This window comes from Lissotriton helveticus, chromosome 3_1 (genome assembly GCF_964261635.1).
Source record: "Lissotriton helveticus chromosome 3_1, aLisHel1.1, whole genome shotgun sequence".
In the NCBI taxonomy this organism is placed as follows: domain Eukaryota; kingdom Metazoa; phylum Chordata; class Amphibia; order Caudata; family Salamandridae; genus Lissotriton; species Lissotriton helveticus.
In genome coordinates, this window is record NC_136061.1 from 1,906,909,268 (window position 1) to 1,906,933,035 (window position 23,768).

Sequence of the window (23,768 nt, forward strand, 5' to 3'; positions counted from 1 at the left end):
ATTGTCCCTGACACTCAGGGAGTTTTCTCTTGCATTGTGAGGCTATTACTTGAGTTCCCTACTTGAGGCTGTGTTTCAGACCAGGAAATTCTGGGATAGTCACACCACCAGCACTATTAACTTTTAGCAGGGGGGCAGATAGTCTGCCAGGTCAAGAGTTTATGATAGTAATGCCAGCTGATGCTCAACCTTCTGAAAACACATTGTATCACCGACTTTAAATGGGGTGTCAGAACTGGATGATTGGCAGGATTCCCTTTTTCAACCAAAATATAAATGACCCCCAAGACATAAATTGTGGGATGTGAATAGTATAATGGAATTGGTGCATCTCAGTACTGTGGAGTGTAGCACATCTGTTATTATACTCTTTGCTTCTTTTTCGTCTTCTGATATTTTTATACATACATACATAAAGTCCAGCCGTGGAGTCGACGCATCGCCCAGAAAGAAAGGGTCCGTGTTTTTGGACTTTTGACAAATTAACTAAGGAGAAGCAGGTATTTCAAATCGGATGGAAGCAGGACTTTCAGTCTGGAAACCCACTGGAGGGCTGGTTCCTCTTGAATAAATTGTGAAAACCACAGAAACCCACTTGAGCGTAAAAAGCAATTGAAATACAAGTACCTTAATGCCTTGCAAGAAGAGAGTGGAGTACCAATTAATTATGCACAGCAGTATGCCTTGCAAGAGCACACCGGAAGGTGAAATCATTGAAATAGAGCAAAAGCGACAACGGTGTAGCGAGAATGCTGGGTTTTCAAGCGTCTTTGAAAAAGGAGATATGGATCTCGGAAATGCGTCAGACAGTTACAGGAACAAGACCTGAACAAAATTGCTTGCTACATCCGCGTAAATACATGTTGTTGAGTAACTTACCTGGTTGTGAGCGCAGACACATTTGTATGGCAAAACTTGGGATATATATTCTAGTTGGGCTCAGATTTCACTTGTATAAAACCATCCTATTCATGATCTAACTATAACTTACACCCCCACAATGCCCTGCTTAGCTTATGACCTCACATATTACATCACTCATTACATGGTCAGTGAAATCACTGATTCCATCACTGATGACATCTCAAATGACATCACTGATGACATCATCCGGTGAGTGTTTCTAAAAAGTTACAGAGACGTTATAGTTAGGATGAGACTTACCGTGTACAAAACCATTGAAATTCAGCAGTAATAGTTACCTGAGCTAACCAAAACTTACACCTCCACAATGCACTACTTATGACCTCACATATTACATCACTCATGACATGCTCAATGACATCACTGATGCCATCTCAAATGACATCACTCACTACATCATCAAGTGACTGCAGGTGTTTTTAAGAGTTTATGGGTTCTAAACATATGTACTAACCTACCACAAAAGTAAGATTAATATACTTAAAAAAGAGTGGGCGTGTGAGTGATTAGGTTGCAGAGTGATTGGGTGTGTCAGTGACTGTGTGAGTGCATGGCTGTGTGAGTTAATGTATGGGTGAGTGTGTGTCTGAATGGCTGTATGAGTGAGTGACTGGGTGTATATGTGGCTGTAAGGGTGAGTTAGTGGCTGTTTGAATGAGTGTTTGGTTAAGTTAGTTGGTGTGTGAATGGTTGCATTGGAGAGGGAGTGTCTGTATGAATGCCTCTATGGGTGAGTGAGCAGATATGGAAGTGCTTGTATGGATGTGTGAATGGGTATGTAAATGGTGGTGTGAGTGAGTGTATGAGTCCCTATATGGATGAGAGGATGGCTGTGTTAAGAGGATGTAGACTGTGTGAGTGGGTGTGTGAGCGGCTGTATAGGTGAATATGGCTGTGTGTAAGTAGATGTATGGGTGAGTGCATGGCTGTGTGGGTGGGTGACTAGTTATAGAGTGGCTGTATGGGTAAGTAAATGGTGTGTGAGTGGCTGTGTGAGTGAATGAGCGGGTGTGTGAGTGGTTCTATGGATGAGTAAGTAGATGTATGAGCAGTTTTGATTGGTTCTGTGAATGGGTATGTGACTGGGTGGCTGGGGGACTAAGTGAAGGTAAGAGAGGCTGTATGGCGTTGTGAGTGGGTATATGAGTGGGTCTGTGGATGATGTCATCATAAATGTCATTTGAGATGTCATCGAATGTCACCAGTGATGTCATGATCATGTCATGAATGATGTAATATGTAAGGTCATAAGCAATGCATTGTAGTGACCAAAGTTATAGTTAGCTCAGGTAACTATAAATGCTGAATTTCACTGGTTTTGTACAAGTGAAACCTCATCCTAACTATAATGTCCCCGTAACTGTTGTTTTTTAGTGAAAGGGCCCTCAGCAGCCAAAAGGATATCATCCCCCAACCAGTTCTACACTAGGAGGCACATTTACAGAGTGGTGGAGAAATTGGTAAGTGCCTCCCTCGACTTCTCCCACGTCAGCCTTTTCAAAAAGAAATATGCTTTATTAGGGAAGTGGGGCCATGTGGTCCCCCTTCCCTGGGCCAATTTCGGCATCAGGGACCCATTCCCCCTGAGCCAGGCCTTTTATGGGAGGAGCCTGAAGGCCTCCAGAGTCGCTACCAGCTCCCCACCTCTTGCAGGAGCCAGCATTTTTTGTAGACATAGGGAGCTGCTGAATATGCATCTCCCTCTGCCTGAAAGTAATAGTAGAGCATTCGCTGTGACTTGGCAGAAGCCATTAAACTCCTGCCAAGCCACAGCAAACAGCTATATCCTTGAGGTGAGCACCCTGGGACTAAAGCCCTGGCAGTGAACTCCGCTCAGTTAACAGAGTTTGAAGGGTTTACCGCACTCCATGCTCCGTGGAGCACAAATAGCTCCAGAAAACTCTGTGCGTAGCCGAGTTTTTTTCCCTGCTCGCGTACCCCAATGTCAAGTTGGTGAGCGCGAGCTAGGAAATTCCACCTCCCGCCAAGATTTTTCCTCACTTGTGCTCCCCAATGTCAATTTGGCGAGCACGAGTGTGTAAAATCCACCTCCCGGCAAGATTTCTCAATGCTGGCGGTTGGATTTCTCAATGCGGGCGGGTGCAGGTGGTCATGACCGTTGCCATTGAGAAACAATCTGTTTGCGTTGTTAAAGTTGCTGCTCAAGTAGAACATCTAATCAAGCAGCAGAAAAGAATCAGTGCCCTCTTGGAATGGGCATGGTGCCATTCGCGTTGATTTTCCAGCGCAGAACAAACACCCAGCTCTGAAAATCAATGCGAACATGTATGACAAAGTGCACTCCACTGCTTGAGGACCTCTGCGTAGCGTGCCAGAGTTTTGGTAGTCCCCGGAGCCAGGGGGGACCGACAGTAGATTTGGAGTTAGTAATGTAAAAAGATTAATAGATATCTAGAAACATGGAGGGTCCGTGTATCCCCGAGATCTCAAAATGAGATCTGACTGGCTGTCACCACTTCAACCATGAAGTTTACCAGTGAAATGCAACCGCAACACCACTTTGCTGATGGCTTTCATATTCTTCAGCACATGCCATTTCTTTTTCTCAATCCCACATCAATAGGTTAGCATAGCTGGGTGAAAATGAAAATCTCAGTGCTCTTCTATGTTTTGGTCTGAATATTTTCCTGTTGACTAAGCGGACGTAATTGTATCGACACATTTCTATCAATTCCATCAGCTTATTGTTATGTTGACAAAAAAGGATGATTTTTGTATCCCCAAAATATTTCTATGCTTTTATATTAATTTCAAGCCCTATGCTGGCATACCATGGAACTATGTCTAGTGTTATCAGTTTGTAACTTTGATTCCCTGGAGTATTTTAGAGGTGTTTGTGGAGATTCCCTGAGTGTAACAAACATCAGCAAGGTCTAATGGAGCTAGCATATGGTCAACATAAGAAGACTTTAGTTCAAATATAGATCCTTTGGCTGAAATAATTGATTTTGCTGGTGGTTTATGAATATATTTAAGTACCTTTGGCATGAATCACACAGTGGGCTTCATAAGGTGATTTACAGTGAGGAAATTGTGTTATTCATTGTCTATTAGATCTAAGTCTTCCCGATTCATCAGTGTTGTTTCATGGTTTTTCATGATTTCCTTCACTGGGTTCACTGTTCATTTTTGATAATATTTTGTGTCTAGTAGTTGCCTTTGCGCCTCTGATATACAGTCCACTTTTTCCATAAGGACAATGTTACCTCCTTTGGCAGATGTTTGTATGTCTATGACGTTGTCATCTTGTGGCAATTTCATAGCAATTTTTTCTTTACCCTCTTTTGCCACATGTATGTGTTCTTTTCCTTTTTCTCAGATCTCTTATCACCAGTTGAAGGTACATGTTTATTTTGTTAACCAGTCGAAGAACAGGGCAGTACTGTGATTTGTTTCTTTTCCCACTAAGTCTTGCACTCACATTTGTTATCTATGAATAATAAAATAGTAGTTGGCCCTGTAGTTCTACTGCAACAGATGTGCTGTCTTTCAAACTTTTTATTGTGGCTAGGGTGAATATGTCATCTACTGATATGTTCAGTTTTGATACCAGTATGACTTTTGTCCTCATTTTTTTTTGTCTATTGCTGAAAAAACTTGCTTGGAATGAGGCTGATAAAATGTACACATAGAATCTGAGGCTGTCATTCTTTTTATATGGAATTTTGATTAAAATATATCTACTTCACATTGGACAGTTTAACAAGTTCAACCAGTATACCAAGTAGTAATGTACCTAGGAAAATTTCAAATTTCCAACCCCAAGGGACAACAAACCCAGTATGTCATGTGTGGATGCTGAAGATTTTGTGCTGTAGCTATCTTAATATGGAATTCAGTTCCACTTTTCTAAGTATTTAGAGAATTCATTTAGTGTTTCGAAAGACACAAAGGCATTTTTGTTTTGTTGATTCAGAGCAAGTTTCACATCTGGTAGAAGCACAAGAAACAATCTTTTTGACAATGTATACTTGATAACACCTACTAAATAGATCATTCAATTTGAACTCAGATTCATGTTTTTATTTGGCATCAGGTTTTTAAAGCCAAAATTGATTACCAGGTATTTTAAATGATGTGATGTTGTTAGAGATAATCTGAACTGTTCTATTCTACCTAGGACTCTGCTATTTAATAGGCACCAGATGCAAACTGGATAGATTACAGCACAGAAGAGCTGGGCATGTTTGGCAGGTAAGCCTTTGAATCAACGTTATTGGCATCTCCTTTCGAGTTGTATTCTGTTTAAGACCAAGTCTAAGTCAAAAGAAGGGGCTCTGATGCATAGCACTCTACTTCATTTCCGTAAAGTTATTCACTTTAAAGGCTGGTTGTTAGCTACAGAGCAGCCAATAGCTATAGTGAGATAATCTGTGAAAAAGACAACATACAAAAGGTGTTGGTCCCCACACAGATAAGGGCTTCAGCTCCATTTATGTTTCTTGCAGATTGGCAGATTGACGGTGTAGCAAGAAAACTTTATTTGTGAATGTAAGGTCCATTCATTTAACAAATAACAATAGATCATGGTGGTGTTCTGTCAATTTAAATACAAGCATAGATGACACAAATCATGTCTAAATCAGCATACCTTTTGCTTTGGAGAAGAGGGAATAACATATGTCCGCACACATACATTTCCCATGTCCAAGCACTTCATTCAGCTTGTAAATATCTCTTCAAAGGTACCCAGCTGCTTTCAAATTAAGTTGTGGTGTTCTATATCCTCACAGAGCTGCACTACTCTTACTTTTCACGTATTTGGGTCATTAATAAAAAAAAAAAGATTTGCCTACTTCTCTAAGATGTGGTGTATCTGATAATAGTGCCATCATGCAACGGTAGGTGCTTTGTCATCTATTATAAAACATTTCCTATTAGTCTATCCTTCCCCAGTTTCACTTCCTTTTCTATCTCACTGCTTCTTTTGGTGAATTGCTGAGATCAGATCAGGGTAATCCTTTGCAGGGAGCATGTTATATATCTGCCTAGGTAATTCAGCATCTAGTGTCATTGCTCTGGTGTTAGGATTTTTTCAGATATGATCATTGTAATCTATTACATGTTTTCCCCCACAAACTAGCCCATATCAGGTTGACTATGGTTCCTACTGCACCAAAATCCAAATGTTTATGTGTTTTCAAGGAAATTTCCCTCAGCAGGTATACTTGTCTTTGATCAGCAGCAATTTGTCTCAAGGATGCAGATTTTATTGCACCTGGTATTTACTGCGCCATGCATTGACTATCTTTAGAGACATTTGGTCATTGACTTCGCCGCACAGATGACTGGCTGCCCTTTTTTACCAGGAACATGTAATTCATGTAATCTTCTCTTTCTTCTTCTCCCCTGTTTCACCTTTGATCTGTCACTGTGACAAATTGGGTGATCACCCTTTGTGTACTTCATCTCCTTACTAGTCGAGTTGCTGTACTTTGAAGCTTTTATCTGTTCCGCCATTGGCATATGTGCTATGACTTAGAATTTGTAAAAAAATATTTTGAATTTCTTGTTTTTGTATTGTAAATCTTGACACCTTTGAAGAAGTCACTTGTGTGACAAAACTCGTATTGGCTGTGCATCATGAGGTCACTTATCTGATGCTGTTGAAGACTGTATTTTGTAGACAATAAACCAAATTGGATTGAATTTACTGGAATCGTTACTTAATGGATTAATAGACTGCTCATGGGACTGCATTCTGATTGCTGTGATATCTTTTGAGTAACTTTACTGTGTCTTTGATCCAGTGTCATTCACACCGTTGGTAGTAGGGTGTTTTGATATTGAGATATAGCACCAACTACGCTACTTTCCTACAGCAGTGACTCAACCACTAAATTGTGTTTTAATAGAAGTTGTGATTTCATATTCCACTACTACCGTCTTATACTTATACAATGTGTGATCGAATGCTCGCAACTCACAATTCCAATATGTGAGGTACCAGGAGTTACCACACATATCAGAACTATACAGAGCACTCGCAATGAGGTCGGAAATGTCTATTTTGTAATTTTGCTCCTAGTGCAGTTTGATCAAATGTAAAGTCACTGCAAAATTGGTTCACATTTGAATGTTTTAAAACTTTGATTTGAACTACTCTGACTTCAAGGGAGAAAATTTATGTGTCAATTGATAGTATTTAGTTCTGCTATTTGCGTCTGTAGGCGAATGTAAATATATATATATATATTTAATTATGAATGGAATTTACGGATCAGTGTACCAAAGATAAATGCTAAATTAAAATCAGCAGAACATTTGGCTTGACCAGCTTGTAATTAATACGATCCCAGAAATATCTTACTATTGCAGTCCACCTGAGAATGTCGTCCCAGAAAAAGCTTTCCTTTGGGAACTTTTCCTTCAACTGTTTTTCAACGACGTCTGGGAGAGCGAGGTGAGATTCATTCATCAGGGCTGCTAGAATGTCCGCTGTGCCGCCTGACCCTTCCACGATCAGCAACGGAGCTGAGTTTTCCAAGCCCTTATAGATGCGCTGTAAGAATAAGGAAAAGGAGCAAAGCTAATGAATGTTAATCATACCTAAAAGGTAAATCAAGCTTTTCCCCTTGTTTAGTCATGTTGGCTTCTCCTGTATGTACTTGTTGAACCTTACACATTTTAAAAGTGTACAAATTAATAGTTAACATGTTTTTTCATCATCACAGACATGTACAATAAAAAGCGAAGGTACAACACACAGCAATTCTTAGCACACTGCAAACATTTGTGAAAGGGTTTGCAAAGACAACTTGATATTTAATTAATTAAATAATCAATTGTTTATACATTCATTTAACATAAAGATGCATGCCAGATGGGTATAAAGTGCTCAGACATGTGATAAAACACATATTCTGATTCTCAAATTTCAGTCAGTCAGTCAGTAACTTTATTTCGGCCAACTAGGACCATAAAAGTGCATCGTTACAATCATCATAGCCAAATGAAGAAAAATAAATAACAAATTAACTGTACAGTCATATATCTACAATCATTACAGTATAAAAATAATGGTGGACCATTATCATAAAATCAGATAAAAACAGTTGATTTTCAAATTTATTATAATTATTTTGAGATTCGTAGCTTAATTCACAAAGAATAACTCCAAACTTGTATCAGAGAACATTAAGGTTAGGTCACATGAAGCACACCTAATGTCTATGAATACTCACCAGTTATGGTTATCTTCAACACTGAAAATATAAAGCTTTGCAGTCAAAATCTATTGAAAAGAAGTTTGAATTTATTTAACCCTTTCCCTCCTAGGCATTCCTCCCCTTGTGCTAAACCTTTTTTTGCTATTTGGGGTAGTTCACGCTTAGGCCCCCGTAGATTTTTGACCACATAAGGTATCCATGCCACATTTGCATCCTTTTCTTCCAACATCATGGGGATTTTAAAGGTTCCCAGGGCTTATTGATTCCCCTGAACCCAGAAATAAGCCAAAATACAGCAACATTTTGTTTTTGGGGGGAAAAAAGTGCTGCAGATAAAAGCATCTGTTTTTTCCCTGCAAATGTTATCAACAAAGGGTTTGTGGTGCTGAAATCACCACCTTCTCAGCTTTCAGAGTCTGATATATTTTTACACAGTTTTGGCATTTTACTGGGACATAGCCAATTTTTGCTAATTTTTGTGCTTTCAGCCTCCTTCCAGTTAATGGTACAAATGAGTATGAAAGCGGGACGCGCCATTAACCCACCGTTGTTTTTGACCCTCGTTGCTGCCACTTGCCTTGCCCTTTACACTACCAAAGCCCCAGGACATTGCCAGCTTGATCGAGGGGGACTGCTGCTCTCTGAGCGCGCTGGGACTACAATATCCAGAGTCCACGGGGCGCGCTCGGACTGGATCATCAGCAGCAGCGCCAGGAGGCCGGGAGGCACATAAATTCACAGCGGCCCTCCCGCAGCACCAGGAAAAGGCAGGGCAGGGCGACATCCCCTTCATTTGGACATCAGTCTCCTTGCCATCGATCAGTGACATTGGAAAGTGGTTGGTGACTGTCATTTGTAGCCCAGGCGGTGCATATACACCGACCATTGTGTCTTATCCTTTGCTATTTATTTGTTGGCAGCTACCGGTGACTATGAGTAAAAGCAGTGATAAAGGGGCGGGGAGCTTACGGGTAGTGGGGACTCTTGATTCCTTCCTGATAAGAGCAGAGTCTGTTTTATGCCGGGAAATCGAGTTAACTCAAAGACGCCTTTCTCTGGAACATCGCCGTTCCTCCATCGGTGTTCCTGCTATTGGCCCAGTGGCGTTGTTAGAGCCAGATGTATCCGTGGCCAATAGAGAGGCCCAGGTGGTTGTATTATCACCTCAGGGCCCAGCAATGCCCTCACTGGAGCCACCTGAAGTAGACCTTTCTGAAGAAGGGGACACACCCCTTACTCCCCCCCCCCTAAAATATGGACTCTCCAACAACGCATGAGTAAAGCGAATATAGGAGAAACCATGGTAAACGTAACCTCAGTTAAGAGGAAAGCGGGCAGTATCCCGACCACTTTACAACAGGCTAGTAAAGTGTCTAAAAAGGGGGGTGGTTCACGGGGAAAGAAGGGGCGTGCACGTGATGCAGATGGCTCAAACGCACACAGTTTGTTGGACATTAGCTCTCAGGTAGAAACAGAGCAGATGTTGTTTAACCTAGAGGAACGAATTGTCTTAAAAATCGAGGAGAAGTTATTAGAATTATTGAGACCCATCTCCTGTAAACTCTCCAAAATAAACTCCAGGCTGGACAAGATTGAACATCAGTTGTTTTCCCCTGCAGGTAACCGCCAGAGTGGAGGCCCTGGCAAACCTATTGCCCCGTCTGGGCCTATGGGGGCTGAGCCCACGCAGATCCCTACAGTGACTGACGCGGGGGCGTTGTAACATCGGTGGCTCCCACGCTGAACCTAGTCGGTAAGCTGAATCCACCTCCTAATGTAAGATCAAGGGAGGGTTCCCGGGTTGATATAACTGAGGTACCGGGTCGGGAGATTCATGTACATCAGTCTACAACAGATAGGATAAATCTTCCCCCCCGAGGCAACTCCATATACTGTCATTTTGACAAACGTCCCCCCTCTACAGAGTGGTGTGGAAGAACATTGGCCGTCACTGCGCAATATGGCGCTACATCACGTAAATAATTTGACTGGTTTGGGAGGCTGTTTATTCAAAGAATTCAAAATGGCACGTACGATCCCTTGGGCACTGTTTTGTTTATTAATTTTTATAACTCATTTGACAGAGCCACTACTATAGAACATCTTGTTAATTTAAAACATTTCCTCAAAAACTATAGAGAAGCCCACACAGACTCCTGTGCGGTCATTGTTTTAGGAGATTTTAATATTCACGACTGCCCTGAGAATGTCAGGTTATGGATTGTTTAGGCCCCATGGATCGGGGAGATATCCATTTTGAGCATTCTGCTCAAGGAGAATTTCTGGAAGCTTTAATGGCCGATAATGGATTAATACTCCCCTGTATGTGGAAGGAGGCTGTACCTACTTTCAAAGGGAACGGAACACCATCAAACATTGATTACATTTTTATTAGTTCTATGCTGGGTGCAAAGGTTTGTGGCTATTCAGCTATCTGGTCTGTATTTAGCGACCATAACCCAGTGGTCTTGATCATGGCGGACCTGGTCGATAACGGGAGGACGGATAAATTAGATATCCGGCCGGTAGATCAGGCCCGTAGAATCAGATGGTGTGGAGTAGTACCTGGAGATTTAAAAACCAACCTATTAACTAAGATTGGAACAGAGATGCACATCTGCATGAACATGCAAGCTGGGTACAAGGAGGTCCTAGAGGCATACATTAAAATTTGTTCCCAGGTTGCGGATGATCTCAAACGGCCTGGCAAGGTGAACGATTTTGCCGGGGCGGGTTGGTTTGATCATAATTGCTCGCTAGCACATCGAAGACTGATGGAGGCCCTGAAATATAATCCAGTGGATAAGCCCATTGTGGAGGCTTTAAGGAAAGCCTACAAAGTTGCCCTGGAAAATAGAAGGCGAGAAATCAGAGGCGAGGCATGGGAAGAGCTAACATCTATTGATGTTCTCAAAAATAGCTCCAAATTCTGGGCAGTGGTCAATAAACCTTTTTTTGATGACACCTGTAATGGCCAACTAGATTGTGGCATACAGGAACAGGTGTGGTGTTCCCATTTTAAAACAGTCTACAAAGGGTATGACTTTGGAGGGGTGGTTATATCCCTACCCTTGCAGGATCCCATATCGGTATCTGAGACAGAGGTGGCAGAGGCCATCGGTAAGATGACAAGTAACAAGGCTCTCGGACCTGATGGCGTCCCAGCCGACCTCTTTAAATCGGATGTCAAGACATGGTCAAAGGTTTTATGTAATGTTTTTAATAGGGTGTGCAAATCAGGTTTGCCGGGAACCTGGTCTGAATCTGTTATAGTGCCCATTTTTAAAAAGGGAAATAGAGGGGAACCCAGCTGCTACCGCCCCATTTCCCTTATTGATTCTGCTGTCAAATTCCTTGGTCGGGTGGTTTTAGGTAAACTTACAGGGTGGCTGGCAGACACAAATACCCTTTTGGGTCTGCAATTCGGGTTCAGGAAAGGGCGAGGCACAATCGATCAAAGTCTCAACCTCCAATTATTAATTGGAAAGTACACAATCGCCAAAATGGGTACCCTATATTTAGCCTTTATGGACCTTTCCTCTGCCTTTGACCGTGTGAATAGGTCCAAATTATGGATGATGCTTCTCCATTTAGGCGTGGATAAAAATATTGTGTACTTCCTTGCTGACCTCTATAGGGACCTATCTGCCACAGTAAGATACGACCGCAAGGGTAATTGTACAGGGAAGATTTGTATTGCCAATGGTGTCAGGCAGGGGTGCATTTTGCCCCCCCTGCTCTTCACCTTATACATTAATGACTTAGGCACTGTTTTAACAGAGGCCTGCAAGGACATACCAAGGGTAGGCAAGCGATCCATCCCGGCATTGTTTTATGCGGATGATGCCGCTCTTCTAGCACGCACAGCAGTAGGGTTGCAAAGCCTTTTAAATTCATGTTCTGTTTTTATGAAAGCGTTAGATCTCAGTGTCAATTTTTCGAAATCTCATGTTATGATGGTGGGCACTAAAGTGAAAGGGGTAAAAACCTTGCATTGTGAAGGGAATGTCCTGTCCAGGGTATCCACTTTTCCATACTTAGGCGTCATCTTTGATGATAAGTGCACATGGTTACCCCAGATAGTAGCTAAACGTAATGTTTTTGCTAGATCCATCTTGGCTGTTCTGGGCTTTGCCCGAAAACTGGGTGTTAAACTGTTGCAAGTTTTGTTAAAAATATGCGACGCCAAATGCATCTCGCTTGCTATGTATGGGGCGAAGCTCTGGGGTTTTAAGAATGTAAAGGCCATTCAAGTTGCGGAGGACAAGTTTCTGAAAACTATTCTGTCTGTCCCCCAATCCACATCTGGCTACATAGTTCACCAGGAGTGTGGGGTAGGTTTCCTGGAAGACCAAATAGCCATAGCTCCTCTCTTAAAATGGATTTCCACCTGGCTGAACCCCGAGCTGGAGCTGAACCAAGAAATACTCATAGATTGCCTAGCACTCGATTATGGCCATCGTATCCCTTGGCTGAGTTATGTCCACAAATTAGCTGTCAAACTGGGCCGACCTGAACTGTTTAACTCGCCTGATAAGCTAGTGAAGGGGGATATTAAGTGGGTCAAGGACTCCTATAAGTTTGTGGCGTGTTCGGCCAGAGAGGATAAAGAGCTGGGTAAACTGACAGTAAGGGCTCAACAGCTATTAAAAACTTCAGGAACAATTGAGCCATACCTTAAAATCATAAATAATGTGAATCATCGTTTTTTACTGACGAGATTCAGGTTGAATAAATTTCATCTCCTTTTTACTGATTCTCCTGGGTGGACAAGGGAGGAAGATTTGGGGATCTGTTCATGCAATGGCTTTTCCATAAAGGACACTGCGCAATTTATTTTCTTCTGTGACCATTTTTACCCCATTCGTAAACGCTTCATCATCCCACTTATTAAAGATAAGGGTTTTACGCAGGTTAAACCGGCCCTCCTTTACTTGCAGCTACTTTCTAATGTGTGGGAGATTTTCAATATAGCCAATTTCCTTACCGTGGCTGTAAGATTAAAGAAAAAAATTGAATGGAATTAGTTATTATAACGATATTTGATGAAATGAACTGTGACTGAGTATTCTCTTTTTTATTTAAATGGTTTTAAAGGTTTTAAAGGATGTTTTTATTTGAAATGACAATCTGTACTGTATATATTACTAGTTTGCAGTTTCTCAATTGTATTTTTAAATTTTTAGCTAATTCTGGTCTTGACATAAAATGTTTAGTATACTTTTATGGTTTTTGTTATGAACCGAATAAAGTATTTTGACTGACTGGGTATGAAAGCAATAATGGATCCTGGACAGCTTTACATTTCAGAAAAGTAGGCAGAATTCTGAATTCAGCAGCGGATCAGTTGTGTAGATCCTTTAAGGGTTTGTTATAGAAACTAACAGTTGAAAATAGGAAAAATTGAAAATTAGTTGGAAAAAACACCCATTTGTGCCAACGTTTTCACCTGTAACTTCTTCTAAGTATGACAGATTTTTTAAAGCAATATACTGTTACATTTGCTGGACCCGTCTGATTGTGGGGATATATAGGACTTGTAGATGCACCAAGAACCCGTCAAACCCAGAGCCATAAAAGAGCAGTGTCTTGCAATGGTTTTTTATTGTGTACCGGGTATATAGCAATTCATTTGGGAAATATAAACAGGTATGAAAGACGCCCATATATTTCTAAAATGGGAACAAAATATAGGGGCATATTATCAAGAAAGAGAGTTACATTATCGCCGCTTTTATCGGCAGGAAACTGCCGATAAAGCGGCGATAATGGGCTTGATAATATGCTCTATGAATTCCAATCAAAGCCCATGTCAGATGTTTTCACATCTAACATGGGCTTCAATTGGAACTCATAGAGCATATTATCAAGCCCATTATCGCCGCTTTATCGGCAGTTTCCTGCCGACAAAAGCGGCGATAATGTAACTCCCTTTCTTGATAATATGCCCCATAGAGTTTATAAACAGTAGCTATTTGCACATCCCTGAAACTGTAGGTACCCACACTAGGGTGTGAATTTAAGGACTTTTTTTCAAAGTGACTTCTTTTTTACACATTGTCTTACATTTGGAAGGCAGAAATGCATCAAAAATCAATAGGTAATAACAGTTGCTCTACAATTCTGTATTTCCTTACGTCTCCCGATAAAAATGGTACCTCACTTGTGTGGGTAGGCCTAGTGCCCACAAAAGGAAATGGCCCAAAACACAACGTGGACACTTCATATTTTTAAAGTGAAAACTGACCCTTTTTTGCAACGTGCCTAGCTGTAGATTTTGAACCCTAGCTCTGCCGGCACCTAAGGAAACCTAGCAAACCTATACATTTCTCTCACCAGGTTGTTACCCAAAATCCATAGCAAACCTCAAACTTTGTAAAAAAAAAAATTTCCTCACATTTCTGTGATGGAAAGTTCTGGAATCTGCATGGATCCACAAAACTCCACCCACCCCACATCGCCCAAAGTCTTCAGATAAAAATGGCACCTCACTTGTGTGGATAGACATAGTGTCCACGACAGGAAACGGCTCAAAACGCAACGTGGACACACCCAGTTTTTACAGTGAAAACTGACACTTTTTTTTGCAAAGTGCCTAGCTGTAGGTTTTGAACCCTAGCTCTGTCGGCACCTAAAAAACCTAGTAAACATTTTTTTAAACTAGACACCCAGGGGAATCTAGGATGGGGTCACTTGTCTAGCTTGCACCACGTTATGTTACCCAGAATCCCTTGCATACCTCAAACTTTGTCAAACAAAATACATGTTTTCCTCACATTTCTGTGGTGGAAAGTTCTGGAACCTGCGTGGATCCATAACATTCCACCCATCCATATTACTGTCCCCATTTGCCTCCTGGGGGGTGGCAGAAAGATTGTGGCATTTTTTGGGAGGGGAACTTAAAAATCCCTGGTGCCTAGTGGGCTTTCTTCCCTATTGCCCCATCTGCCTCTGGGAGGGCTAAAAGTCTTTTGTCTTCTTTTGGAGGGTAGGGGGGGAATCATTGGCATGCCCATTTTGGGCAGCCAAACCCATGGACAATAAAAAAAATTCTTGGCATCTAGGGAGCTTTCTGCCCCCACCCAGGTGGCAGATTTGGGGCTACTGCCCAAATCGTTCCATCATAAGCACACTTGCACTTGGGCTCATGACGGAACCATTTCATCATGAGCACAGAAGGGGTTAAATTACGTAACCATAACATTGCTTAATGTATGTTTGTGCCACTGGGTAGTTATAGTTAGGTCAGTTCCGTAGGAAAAGTGTTTTTTGTGTTGCTAATAACTTTGGCCCCATTTGACAAATCTCCACAAAACTTTCATAAAAGGTGCTACTTTTTGTGCATGGAAAGTTTCAGGATAATCGATCAAGCAAGGGCAGATATTGAAGGGGTCCCAAAACGCTCAATCCCCATGCATTTTCCATAGACTTCTTTAGGCAGGGCTGCAGCAAAGACTGCTGAACAGAAATTGGGAATGAAGTCAGATCTTAGTCAGCAGACTATGCTTTTTGTGATTTGGTATAAATCGTTTAGTCGTTTTTTTAGAAACTAAAGGTTAACAATATTTGTATATCTGGACGTTTGGGTCTGCAAGAGCCTACATTGACTCTCGCGGGAGAACAACTTTGAAAATAGAGTGCTCTGATTGGCCAATGGATCTTTATTTGCTTCCACGGGAGTCAAACTCCTGTGCAAGCGAGTGCTTGGATGGGCTGACAGCAACAACAGACAAATGTTGATTGCAGCCATTACAGGACTCGAGGACTTATTCCCCTGTCCTGATGTTTGATAAAAATAAAAATATAAGGTGGTGGGGTAGGGGTACCCTGATCCCACTAGGTCCCATGGGTGGGACGCCGTTCCCCCGGGATCAAATTGAAAACAAAATGTCAATATTTGCCACAATGTCATCAATGATGTCATTTGAGATGTCATCAGTGATTTCACTAATTATGTCATAGAACATGTCATGAGCGATGTAATATGTGAGGTCATAAGCAGTGCATGGCAGGGTTGTAAGTTATAGTTAGCTCTGCTAACTTTAACTGGTGAATTTCTGTAGTTCAAAACATTAATGTTGTCACTGACATTCACCTAACTGTTTTAACCTTTGGATTTCTCAGGGTACATTCAGTAAAAAGACAAGGGATAATTCACCAGTTATAGTTATAGCAAGTAACATAGGGCCAGATGTAGGTGGCTAAATACCGGTTGGTAAAGCCAAAATAAGTTACATTTCAGCGTTATCGACCAGTATTTACCCATGTGCGATGTAGGTATTACCGAACGCCATCGGTAATAAGGAATCAGTAAAAATAAGAGAAACCAGTTACCGATTCCTTATTTACCGATTGGAATAAGAAATCGGTAATTAATCGCAAATGCGATGTACCAGAATTCGGTACTATCGAATTTGCCAAAAATTGGTATTTAAGAATCGGTAATTACCACTGACTCAAAGCAGGTGGTAATCAGGTGCACTGCATATAAACTGCCCCAAAATGCAACATTGTGAACACAATGGCGGCCCTCTACGTCATAGCAAGGAGGCTATGTTTGCGAGCAGCAGGACTGAGGGTCTGGAGACGGCAGGAGTGTGTGTACAGACTGCGTGTCACACTGTTCCAAATGACTGAGGCAGAAATACATGAGAGGTCACACTACACCCACAAACTCTCCTAGACCTGATATGATCATGCACCCATTCCTGGAGCATCAGACACCAAGGGCGCACGCCATACCAACACAAGTGCAGATGCTCTGTAGCCTGCACCTACTTGCATCAGGAAGTTACCAGGGTGTGATAGCTGTGGCAGGTGGGGTGTCACAGAGTTGCCTGTCCCGTTTCTTCCACTCCTTCTTGGATGCCATGATGCAGAGAATGTGTCACTACATACACTTTCCCAGCACACAGGCGGAACTGCAGAAGACAAATCTGGATTTCTACCAAAAGGCACAGTTCCCACATGTAATAGGGTGCATAGATGGGACCCACATACCAATCTGCCCACCTGCTGCTACAGAATACATATACCGCAACCGCAAATCCATGCATTCCATCAATGTGCAGGTGATATGTGAAGCAGACAACATCATCACTGAAATCGTGGCCAAATTTCCAGGGAGTACCCATGACTCCTACATATTCAGGAACAGTGGGATCTACACACGTCTGGCAGGTAGTGAATTTAGAGAAAGATACCTGCTAGGTAAATCAATGTGACACACCCTGATGTATACATTGGATGAACGTATTGGTGACTACAATTAATGGCACTTCCTTTCCCATTTAGGTGACCGCACTTACCTCAACCCCTCAACCCCAAGTGAGAAAAGATACAATGTGGTAAATAAAAGCATGCGCAACATTGTGGAGCGCACCTTTGGACTACTGAAAAGCAGGTTCTGTTGCCTCCACAAAAGTGGAGGTGCACATCAGTACCGCCCCATTATCTGATGCAAAATAATAGCAACATGTGCAATGTTGCATAACCTTGACACAAAGAAAGGAACAGCAGTGGCAATAACTGACTTTGAGGACGAGGGTGAGGACTGTACACAACCAGAGCACAGTGCAGCAGGTGTGGCAGAAGCACCAGATGGAAGACACAGACGGGCTGAGATCACAAGCAACTATTTCTGAGTAAGTAAGGAGACATAGCCAGTTACTGTATGTGAGTGATGGAGTTTAATGATCATAGCACAGCACCACAAATTGAAGTGCGTCACATGTTAAGCCTAAATCAAATGCAGTGTCCATACAAAAAATGCGTTACATCACCCACTTGAGTAAAACCATGATATGGCTGGCTCTACTTCCTGTGCCCACCTGCTGCCCTGCTGTACTCCTTGGCCCCACTATCCTCACTGCCAGCCTGTCCTGTGGCAGCGCTGTGGCGTTCACTGTGCCTCCTTGACTCTGTGGGAGGGAGCGTGATGATACTATGGCTAGTAGCCTCTTCACTGTCACCCACATCACCTGCAGTGGCTACCTTGTCAGTTTGTATCACTTCTAGTGCAATGGTCACTGTGACCAGCCCCCTTGCCACATCACGGCTGCAGTGGACCATCTCCTCCTGCATGGCCACCGAGCGCCTGCAGAGCAGAGAGGTGGCAGTGGAGAGGCGGTTCACCGCCTTGGTGTAATTGTCAAGTTTCTGCCTCTCCCTGTGCCTTGACAAACGGTCCTCATCTAATTCGCTGCACAGCAGCCTCACTGCCTCGGACACGTCCCTCCTGCCCTCAGCCACAGTAGTGTTCTTGGAACAGATGCCCCTCTCTATACGCTGCATGTAGCCATTCATCTGTCCCAACTGCCGCTGCACTGACCTAATGGCCTTTCCTTGCAGGTGCTGGACCTTCAACTTCAACATATTCCCCTCAAGGCCAGCAAACACACTCTCATCTTCACCCTGAGAAGGAGGACTGGCTTCCCTTGCCCTGTGGCATCTGGAACGTGTGTGGGCATGCTCTGTGGGGGACTGTGAGCCTGCCCCGTTGGCATCCTCAGCCACCGTGGACTGTTGTCCTCCTGTGCTGTCCTCCTCAGACACCTCCATCTGCTGGAGGGTGGCCACTGCATGCCTCCTGCCTCTCGGTGCTGGTGGCGTTAATGGTGGTGGTGGTGATGGTGATGGTGATGGTGGTTGTGGTGGTGATGGTGATGGTGGCAGTGGTGGTGGTGGGGTGGTGTGCCCTGCAGGCGACTGGACCTCCTCCTGTTGAGTCCTCTCTGTCCTGGGTACCTTTCCTTTGCTCCCCTCTGCTGCCCTGCGAGATGGCTCGCCAGTGAAGACATAATGTACATTTGCTCACTTATCTGGCAGCATTTGCATTGTAATAAATGTCATGCCTGCCAATCACACTGACTATCCTCTGCTTGCTAATTGGTGTCACATGGCTTTGGGTTCAGTGGACTGGCTGTTCTGACATGTGTTACTTCTGACTACATCTCCCATAATGCATTGCAGGTTTTAAGTAAAACATGTACTGGAGTGGGAGTCCCTATTCCTCTTTAGGTAATGGGGGTAGGGAGTGGGGTGCAAAACATGCTGTGAATGCATCTTATTGGCAGCTCTGGCTGAGGTGTCTGCATTCCCAATCCCACTCACACTCTCCGGCTGGAGGGTGGACTCGACCAGGAGATCCAGGGCAGTGGTGCAGGTGCTGTGTTTCTCCCTCCACCTGTGTGGTTGGCTTGCTTCTGCCTCTCAGCCAGCCTCACCTTAGCAGACTTCCTCAGATCATACCATCTTTTTTTAAGGTCCCCAATGGAGCGCTGGGTGACTCCAATGGCATTTATTTTTTCTTGAATTGTAAGCCAAATATGCCTTTTCTGTGACTCAGGCAGGGACTGTTTGCCAAACAATTTGTCGTGGTCCTTGGTAACATCCTCAATTAGGACCTCCAGCTCCCTCTCACTGAATTTGTGCTTCCTTTTTCATTCATTTCCCTCCTTCTCCCTCTCCTGGTTGTCCATTTTGCACAGTTTTCTCTCAAAAATTCATTTCAGTTGTCCCTGGCTTATCTGCTCAGCTGCCTGCCTCACAATCAGCTCCAGGTTCAGTGCACCTGCATGGGTGTGGCCACTTCCTGTTTGGGAGGTAATGAGGATGCACACGATTGGGTGATATGACAATTATCGATTTTTTAAATTACCGAATCGCTAATTACCGAATCAGTATTAAGGATTCGGTGATAACCATTCGGTATTGGGGAATCGGTATTTTTTTTACCGATTCATTCCGAATCGCTATTTTTTAACGATTATTACCGAATTGGTAAATTTTACCGATTCATTACATACATCTGAAATACCGAGTTCTTAATAACGAATTGGTAAAATTCGCTATTAAGGACTCGGTATTTCGGGATTACCTACATCTGGCCCTAGATTTGTTAAGGGCCGAACTATGATGAGATGTGGGGCTGTGTGCTACCAACCCCCATTCTGTTTAAAAGGTTCTCTTGAATCAGCAAGCTGACTAGCTTTGGAGATACACCTGTGTGCCTGTGAGTGGTACTATGACCTGAGAGAAACTTGGCAGCATTTCCAGCAACCGCAGATGATTCTTTGCTCTCTAATACTGCAGCTCCCTATTAATGATAGGCTTAACCCAGAACACGTGTCTAGAGATATACAGCAATGTCAGCACCAACTTTGGTGAAAATCTCCAGCTAATATTGAAGTAAGCATGAACTGTGTACTGCATTGTAAAGGGGCGAACTCTGCTGGGATGTGAGGCAGTGTGCTCCTATATATATAAAACCTATTGGCGGTTGCCAGTGGGTAGTTATAGGTGGGACCTAGTTTCCATAGAAAAGCGTTTTTGTGTTGCCAATAACTTTAGTGCCATTTGATGAATCTTCACAAATTTTTCAAAATTAGTATGACAGTCGGGTCAGCTGCTGTGTTGAAAGTTTCGGGGTGATTTTTCAAGTGGGGACCTGGAAAAAGTGGGGGTTTCCCCAATGCAAATTTTCATAGGGATTTTGGACCCACCAGCAGCCCAAACCGCTTAACGGAATTACACCAAATTTGGTCCAAAAGTAGCTCTTAGTCCAGAAAATGATCTTTCTGTGTGTAAATTCACAGTAAGAACAAGGGGCCCCCTGAAAGAACAAATATGGGGCAGGGTGGCAGGGGAGAGGAGAACAATTCAATACAGAAGAATAACCTGCCCCAACTGATATGGCGATGGGCTTAGTTAGAGTCAGATATCAGTTGGGGCAGGTTATTCTTCTGTATTGAAAGTGACGTGTAAAGAGGCCACGCCCCTTTTTACACCTCTCTGCAACGCAGCCCCCTGTCGCATACTGGAGGTTCCTGGTGGACTAGTTGTCCCCCAGGGACCCCCAGTATTCAAGGGGAATTACTTCCCCCTCTGCAAACACGCCAGGGGGCTGCCTTGCATAGACGTGTAAAGAGGCCACGCCCATTTTACACCTCTCTGCAAGGCAGCCCCCTGGCGCATACTGGAGGTTCCTGATCCCCTAGGCCTGCTCAGGGAGTTCCACAAGGACCCCCAAGGCCCCAAAAAATTCTTTTTTTAAAAAAAATCCTGGGATACCTTAGGGTACGCGCACCCTGCCGATCCCCCCCAAAACAATTAAGGCACCACTCTGCAAACGCGCCCCCTGCCACGTTTGCAGAGGGGGAACTAATTCCCCTTGAATACTGGGGTCCCTGGGGGCTAAGTAGCTCACCAGGAACCTCCAGTATGTGCCGGGGGGCTGCCTTGTAGAGACGTGTAAAGAGGCCACGCCCCTTTTTACACCTCTCTGCAACGCAGCCCCCTGGCACATACTGGAGGTTCCTGGTTGGCTAGTTGGCCCCGGGGACCCCCAATATTCAAGGGGAATTAGTTACCCCTCTACAAACCCGCCAGGGGACTGCCTTGAGGAGACGTGTAAAGAGGCCACTCCCCTTTTTACACCTCTCTGCAAGGCAGCCCCCCGGCGCATACTGGAGGTTCCTGGTGGGCTAGTTGGCCCCCGGGGACCCCCAGTATTCAAGGGGAATAACTTCCCCCTCTGCAAACGCGCCAGGGGGCGCCTTTGTAGAGTGGTGCAATTCGTCACCTCAAGCCCCACCCCCTCCCTGCACCACTCTGCACACGCGCCCCCTGGCGCGTTTGCAGAGGGGGAAGTAATTCTGCTTGAATACTGGGGGTTCCTGGGGGCCAACTAGCCCACCAGGTACCTCCAGTAAGCGCCACAGAGCTGCGTTGCAGAGTGTTGTAAAAGGGGGCGTGGCATCATTACACCTCTCTGCAATGCAGCCCCCTGGCACATGCTGGAGGTTGCTGGTGGGCTAGTTGGCCGCCAGGGACCCCCAATATGCAAGGAGAATTAGTCCCCCCTCTGCAAACGCGCCTGGGGGCTGCGTTGCAGAGAGGTGTAAAAAGGGGCGTGGCCTCAGAACACCTTTCTGCAACACAGCCCCCTGGTGCATCCTGGAGGTTCCTGGTGGGCAAGTTGGCCCCCAGGTACCCCCAGTATGCAAGGGTAAGTAGTTCCCCCTCTGCAAACGCGCCAGGGGGCTGCCTTGCAGAGAGGTGTAAAAAGGACCGTGGCCTCATTACACCTCTCTGCAACGCAGCCCCCGGCGCATAATGGAAGTTCCTGGCGGGATAGTTGGCCACCAGGGACCACCAGTATGCAAGGGGAATTAGTTTCCCTTTGCAAATGTGCCAGGGGGCTGCCTCGCAGAGATGTGTAAAGAGGCCACGCCCCTTTTTACACCTCTCTGCAACGCAGCCCCCGGGCGCATACTGGAGGTTCCTGGTGGGCTAGTTGGCGCCCAGGGACCCCAGTATTCAAGGGTAATTAGTTCTCCCTCTGCAAATGTGCCAGGGGGCTGCCTTGCAGAGACGTGTAAAGAGGCCACACCCCTGTTTACACCTCTCTGCAACGCAGCTCCCTGGCGAATACTGGAGGTTCCTGGTGGGCTAGTTGGCCCCCAGGGACCCCAGTATTCAAGGGGAATTAGTTCCCCCTCTGCAAACGCGCCAGGGGGCTGCATTGCAGAGACGTGTAAAGAGGCCATGCCCCTTTTTACACCTCTCTGCAACGCAGCCCCCTGTCGCATACTGGAAGTTCCTGGTGGACTAGTTGGCCCCCAGGGACCCCCAGTATTCAAGGGGAATTAGTTCCCCCTCTGCAAACGTGCCAGGGGGCTGCGTTGCAGAGAGGTGTAATGAGGCCACGCCTCTTTTTACACCTCTCTGCAACGCAGCCCCCTGGCGCATACTGGAGGTTCCTGGTGGGCTAGTTGGCTCCCAGGGACCCCCAGTATGCAAGGGGACTTAATCCCCCAACTTAGAACGCGCTACAGGGCGTGTTTGCACAGTTTTGAAGGTAGGGGCGGGGCTTGAGGTGGTATGTGTGCAAACATGCCCTGTGGCGCGTTTAAAGTTGGGGAATTAATTCCTCTTCAATCCATAGGTCCCCTTGGGGCCAACTAGTCCAACAGGTACCTCCAGTAAGCACCACGGAGCTGCATTGCAGAGTGTTGTAAAAAGGGAGCGGGCCCTCTGAACACCTCTCTGCAACGCAGCTCCCTGGCGCATACTGGAGGTACCTGGTGGGCTAGTTTGCTCACAGGGGACCTCAAGATTGAAGAGGAATTAATTCCCCAACCTAAAACGCACCACAGGGCGTGTTTGCACACATGTCACCTCAGGTCCCGTCCCCTTCCTTCACTATTGGGCACAATATTCCTCTAAAATCAGCGGAACTACGAATTCCGATTTACTCACCTGTTATCACGAGAGACTTCAGTGCTGCATCTTTGAGCCCAGTACAGACCCTGAAAAGTAAATCTAAACGTACTTACCAGTAACTTGTATTTCCTTCTATAGGAATCTATTGTGTGGTTTTCACCAGAAAAGTTTCTAGGTGTCTATTTTTGAAACGTACAAATATTCCTGTAAAATCAGCCGAACTATGAATTCTGATTTACTCACCTGTTATCAGGAGAGACCTCAGTGCTGCATCTTTCAGCCCACTACTGATCCTGAAAAGTAATTCTAACCATTCTTACAGTAACTTGAATTTCCTTCCATAGGCTAACATTGACTGGTTTGACTTGGAACTTTTTCTAAGTGTGGAGTTTTGGAACTTTAAAAAATCCCTTTAAAATCAGCCGAACG

The 23,768-nt window shown here is 44.3% G+C and overlaps 1 protein-coding gene across 1 annotated transcript in view; it reads right to left on the minus strand.

Annotated features, from left to right (window-relative positions):
- Positions 1-23,768, minus strand: part of TRPM5 (transient receptor potential cation channel subfamily M member 5) — a 549,888-nt gene that overhangs the window by 469,268 nt on the left and 56,852 nt on the right. Inside the window, exon 6 of the mRNA XM_078683456.1 lies at positions 7,256-7,447. Within this exon, the coding sequence (XP_078539582.1) occupies positions 7,256-7,447 (192 nt within the window). The remainder of the gene's footprint in view (positions 1-7,255; positions 7,448-23,768) is intronic.